At 43.4% G+C, this 6,121-nt stretch overlaps 1 protein-coding gene across 3 annotated transcripts in view; it reads left to right on the forward strand.

Moving 5' to 3' along the window:
• Slfn5 (schlafen family member 5) overlaps positions 1-5,672 on the forward strand; it is a 14,273-nt gene extending 8,601 nt beyond the window's left edge. For all 3 annotated transcript variants that reach the window (XM_029546693.1, XM_029546694.1, XM_021214036.2), the window contains exons 5-6: positions 2,807-3,527; positions 3,713-5,672. In XM_029546693.1, the coding sequence (XP_029402553.1) occupies positions 2,807-3,527; positions 3,713-4,520 (1,529 nt within the window). In that variant the 3' untranslated portion in view covers positions 4,521-5,672. The remainder of the gene's footprint in view (positions 1-2,806; positions 3,528-3,712) is intronic.
• The last annotated feature ends 449 nt before the right edge of the window (positions 5,673-6,121 follow it).

The raw sequence follows: 6,121 nt of genomic DNA on the forward strand, positions 1-6,121 counted from the left end.
CTTCTTTCTTTCTTTCTTTTGGTTTTTTGAGACAGGGTTTCTCTGTGTAGCCCTGGTTGTCCTGGAACTCACTCTGTAGACCAGGCTGGCCTTGAATTCAGAAATCCACCTGCCTCTGCCTCCCAAGTGCTGGGATTAAAGGCATGCGCCACTACTGCCCGGCCTTTCTTTCTTTTTTAAGACAGGGTTTCTCTGTGTAGCTCTAGGTGTCCTGGAGCTCAGAGTTAAAGGTGTTGCCACAACACCCAACACTTTTTTCCCCCTATTTTAAGCAGTACAGTACACATTTTTCTACAAATAACTGATATACTCTGAGGATAAATTGCTTTTAAATTTAGATGAACATTTCCAAAGTGCAATCCAAAAATAGATGCCCAGTCCCATATTCACCAATATGGTCATACCATGTTGGCTTTCTTCTAGAAGAATCTTAGGAGCGTTTTGTTGTATTAAAAAGAAAAGAAAAATCCAATATTATTTTGGTGGCCAATATATTCAGTCAGTGAGGTGATTTGGAGAGAATTGTCAATTTTACAATAGTAAATTTTCTCATGGTTCAACATGGATTGTCCAGTTAAGCATGCAAATCTTTCCTTCATTTTGCTAAAACATAACAATATATGATTTTATTAACTCTGAAAAATAACACTGTTAATTAAACTGTAAGATGTGTGACTCATGAGACATTGAAGTACATTTACAATCAATGAAATGTGGCATATATCCTAATTATTTCAAGGCTTTATAACATTGTTCTTTCATATGCTAATGTAATTCTTAGAGTGGGCTCTTTTATGATTCTAACTTCTTCCCCCCCTACCCCCCCCCAAGACAGGGTTTCTCTGTATAGCCCTGGCTGTCCTGGAACTCACTTTGTAGACCAGGCTGGCCTCGAACTCAGAAATCTGCCTGCCTCTGCCTTCTGAGTGCTGGGATTAAAGGCGTGCGCCGCCACGCCTGGCTTTGATTCTAACTTCTAATGGTGATCTGCCCATGTGCAGGAAAAGCTTAGTTCTTTCTTAATAAACTTCTTAATGTGAAAAGAAAAGGTAATTCTAAGTAACCTTTCCCATATTTATGAAATTTTATTTCTTGTACTTGTTTTACTTCATTGGTTAATTATTTTAAAAAAGATGTTAAATTAAAAAAACAGTAGAGTAGAGATACACTCTGAGTTCAGTCCGCTTTGATCAAAGATAACTAGTATTTCTCTTAGCCTATATAAACTTTCCAGGTGTGTCCACGTTGTCTGTGTATCCAATCTATGGTATCAGCCATTTACGGTCACTTACCTTTCATTTTTCTTTAGAATCTGCATATTGCTCTCTGTAAGTATTTTAAAAAATTAATTGTTGGGGACTAGAAAGATGGCTCAGCAGTTAAGAGCACTTGTTGCTCTTGCAGGGACCCTGGCTTGATTCCCAGAACCCACATGATGGCTAACAAACATTTGAAACTCTAGTTCCAGGCGATCAGATGTCGCCTTCTGGTCTTGGCAGGCATTGTATATGCACACAGTACACAGACATTCATGCAGACAAAAGACCCATGTGCATTAAAAAAATAAATCTTTTTTAAAAACATAAAAATTAATTGTTTAAAATTCTATCACTTGAAGTGTCTATTGTCCATCCAGCTAAACACAGAAATAAGGACTCAATCTTGGCTTTATTTTGTACCTTGGTTTTTAAATACAGATTTCTGTTTGAATTTGATTTTTGTTGTTGCTGTGTTTGTGTGTTTGTTAGAGACAGAATCTCACTAGGTAGTCCTGGATGTCCTAGAACTCACAATGTAGACCAGGCTGGTCTTGAACTCACAAAGATCTGCCTGCCTTTAGCTCTCAAATGTGAATTTTATTTTATTTTTATAAAAAGATTCATAGTTTGAGTTATATTTCAATAGGAACAGATATACATATTTATACAGGTTCCCCCCCCCCCCTTTTTTTAAAGACAGTCTCACTGTGTGGCTCTGGTTGGCCTATGAACTCACAGAGATCTATTTGCCCCTACCTCCTGAGGGCTGAGATTAAAGACAGGTGCCATCACTCCCAGCTCATGCTGCTCTCTTTATTAGCTCTCTAGTCCTGCATCCTTCCGCTGGCTAACTAAAGGGCACCCTGGAGGCTCCACCCAGCCACCTCCTTTTCATAAAGACTTACAGCTGTCTTTTTTCCTAGCTGTACTTCCCACTAGTGTTCGCATAGTCCAAGAGGGGCTCTTTCTGGCTGCCTTGGCTACTTTGTTCTCAGTGTAGTCCGAGTTGATCACAGCTGGTTATGGGCTCCCCCAGACTCAGGATTGCTTCTCTTTTCGTTACTAATGTAAAACTGATCATTGACACATGGTAGGGCTCAAAGGTCGGCAGATCTACATCATATAATGGTGAAGTAGAGTAAGACTAATTACTAGATACTGATTTAAGAGATTTACTTAAAGCACTGCTTGTACTGTCTGTTGGCCAAGCAGTGCTTTAAGTAAGTTCACTTGCCACCTGAAACAGAATGACCTGGAGAAATAGCTAATAAATAAATAAATAAATAAATAAATAAATAAATAAATAGGTCCTGGCCCTTTAAATCTAGCTGACTGCCACACACTCTTCTATAAAATCTTGCTTGCTCGCTCTCTCCACCTAGTGGTTTTAGTGGTTATTACAGGCTGGGCACAGGCTTGAAGGCTTTTTGTCCACTGGTCCTCTCTTCCACTCTCATTGGTGTTAGAGTGTTTATTCTAGAAAGATTCCCATAGCAATGGTGATTACTAGCTTGTCTCTGATTCATTCCGATTCTTTCTTTGTCTAGTGTCTCCCAACAGGATTACATATACTCCAGAGAGCGTCTACAAGGACCTCTTCTCAGACTACAGAGGACTAAGAAACTTAATAAATGCGGAAATGCGCTGTTTCTCTCAAGGGATATTGATCTTCTCCCACAGCTGGGCTGTGGACCTAGGTCTTAAGAGGAGGCAAGATGTCATCTGTGACGCTCTTCTAATTTCCCCGAACAACGTCCCAATCCTGTACACCATTTGCAACAAGGGGGATCTGGGGAACAGGCACTATTCCATGACAGTCGCCCGTACCCTGAAGCAGAAGCTGGTGAACATGGGTGGCTACTCTGGAAGATTAGGCATCATTCCCTTGGTCTTACCGCTGGGTTCTCACCAAAGAGTAAGGGATGACTTAGCAGTGCCGGTTTACCCCGAATCCTACAACTTTACAACCACAGGGCAGGTGGAAGCTCTGTTGCAATCTCTTGTGATCATCTTGCTTGGGTTCAGACCCCTGTTAAACGAAGAGTTAAACTTTGAGTCTGAGACTGTGGCCCTGCTCTCAGACCAACAGTATGGGTTGCTTTCAAGGAACCTGAGCAAGCACAGAGAGATGTTTGTTCATGGCTCCCCTGGGTCAGGGAAGACCACTCTAGCTCTCATGATCGCGGAGAAGATTAGGAATGTGTTCAACTGTCAAGATGACGACATTCTTTACATCTGTGAGAACCAGTCTTTGAAGAAGTTTGTGAGGTAAGCAGCCTGACTCTATTCATTTCTTTCTGGTGGGCAATTTGAATGGGCGTGGCTCTGGGCGTGGCTTTCGCGGGCTAAGCTCTGGGTTGTTGCTACCATGCTCAGGAACTATTCCTATCTATTGGGCTGCCTTGCTTTGCTTAGCTGAGGAACTCTGACTGTGTTTCTTACACTTGCATCAGGAAAAACATTTGCCAGGTGGTGACACGGAAAACCTTCATGAAAAATACCTTTGATAACGTGCAACATATCATCGTGGACGAAGCTCAGAATTTCCGAACGGAGGAAGGGAACTGGTATGCAAAGGCAAAAGCCATCACTCAGAGAGCAAGAGACGGCCCAGGAGTTCTCTACATTTTTCTGGATTACTTTCAGATCAATCACTTGTGTTGCAGTGGCCTCCCTGAGCTCCAACACCAGAAGCCATTATTGAAGCTCACCAGAATGCTCCGCAGCGGAGACAACATAACCAGCTACCTTCAGGAAATAATGCATCAAATCAGAACAAATCCTCCCCCAAATGTCCCCCAAGAGGCCCTGACGGTGGGCGAAGAACTTGAATGGGGTCAGGATGTCACAGGCAACTTAGAGATTACTGATAACTTGAATTTGGAGCAGATGGCAGTCTATGTAGCAGAGAAATGCCAGTGTCTTTGGAGGTCTGGCTATTACCTCACAGATGTTGCTGTTCTTTTCACTAGAGCCAGAGATATAGAAAAATGTAGAGAAAAGCTTCTGCTAGCAATGAGGAGGAGGTCCATGTCTCAGCTCGCCGAGGAGCCCAGTTTACTAGTGCAGGTCAGGGAGGGGTTGGATAGTCTGGGTAATCATGTTGTGTTGGACAGTGTCCAGCGATTTTCAGGCATGGAAAGAAGTATTGTGTTTGGGATCATTCCAGTGGGATTTGAGACAGCCATTTCCTACAATGTTCTGCTCTGTCTGGCTTCCAGGGCAAGGACACATCTGTATATTGTAAAGGTTGTGTTTTGATGGGAAGATGCCAGTTTTCAGTTAGCTAGGGTTGGCCTCTAGCTGTCTTTGAAGCCCTTTGATCTAAACATTTAAGCACCAAAACATTTCATGTACAGTCAGCCACACGCAGGGCAAGCAAATAGGGGATTCAGACAGTAGGAAGAGACGGCAGAGCAATTAGCAGGCACTGAGATTCTCTCTCTCTCTCTCTCTCTCTCTCTCTCTCTCTCTCTCTCTCTCTCTGTGTGTGTGTGTGTGTGTGTCAGGAAGGACTGGTTGTTTTGAGGTAGGGAGGAAAGAGCTAATCATGAGATGACTGCTGAGTTCTGGTGGACTCAGATATTTTCTTTGTTTTTTTTTTACACAGCCACCTGCAGAAATGCTTGATCTTGGTATGTGGGGAAAGCATGAAGGGTGGAGGGGGAGAGTGTGTCCATCTTTAGCAGGACATGGTTTGAAATGTAAGTTCACAAACTGCAAGCTGTAATTTCAGGGTGAGTCCAGTCCAGTTTAGCTTGTCACGTTAAACCCATCGTCATTATTGTTTCTGATCTTTGCTTTCTCCATGACTTGTTCATTCAGAATCTCTGCCCTTTGACTCCGCTTTAATACTATTCCCGTGGAGACTCAGTTACTACAGTCAAAGTGCCAAAGCGTGGGTTCAGTGGTTTAGAAGGTAGGGGGCCTAAGAGGAAGAACATGCAGATTCTAAGCTTGGCATCACTTCGCACTTAATTTAGTAACCATAGTATGCAAACATAAGTCAAATATCTCTGCTCTCTTGTGTGCTCACCAGTTCAACCAGCCTTTCGAAGGCCGTTGCTGAAATAATACTCACTTGTCATTTACTTTAGGTTTCTCTGAAACTCAATATTTAGAGCCAAACACAGTAAACTTTTCTGGGAGACACAAACAAACAAAAATCCAGAGTTCATTTCCAGAGATGATTTGCAAAAGCAAATCATGAAAACTTAAGGAAAATGAATATACATAGAGTATGACATAAATTGAATAACTTGGAGAAAAAATAAATCACACATTCTAATGGGTAGACCTGAACCTACTGTTTATCAGAGTGTGTGTGGGTAGGGGTCAGTGTGGGTTGTAGTGCTCTGCCTGCAGAGCCACTGTGGATCCGAACCGGAGCGCGGGAAATCCTGAAAAAAGGAACAGGGCTGCAAAGGAAAAATGGGGCCCTGACAGGGTGTCTGATCAAAGCCCTTATCTTTAATGTCAGGACTGGCTTAAATACAAAGAAGGGTTCCCAGCATTCCCCTGAGTCTTTAGAAGTTGCCACGGCGTTCTNGCGATGGTGGGCAGTCCTGGCGGTGGCGGGCAGGTGTCCGATGGTGGGCAGGTCCGGGCGACGGTGGGCGGTGACAGTGGGCGGTTCGAGGACGCTGTGTTCCGGCTGGTCTGGTGCGCTCCAGCTGCTGTACTCCGGCGTCCCTGTAAAAGGCAGGACCCAACAGTGGGTGTGGATAATAATCAGAAAAAAAGACAAAGAAGTTTGGGGAAAGGGAGGGCTGGAGAGTACGGCACCGGGACACATGTGGTATGAAGCAGAAAGGACACTGTGGAGGAGAAGGAAGTGGAGAGTGGGCTCAGGGAAGGGAGGG

This window comes from Mus pahari, chromosome 14 (genome assembly GCF_900095145.1).
Source record: "Mus pahari chromosome 14, PAHARI_EIJ_v1.1, whole genome shotgun sequence".
Taxonomy (NCBI): Eukaryota; Metazoa; Chordata; class Mammalia; order Rodentia; family Muridae; genus Mus; species Mus pahari.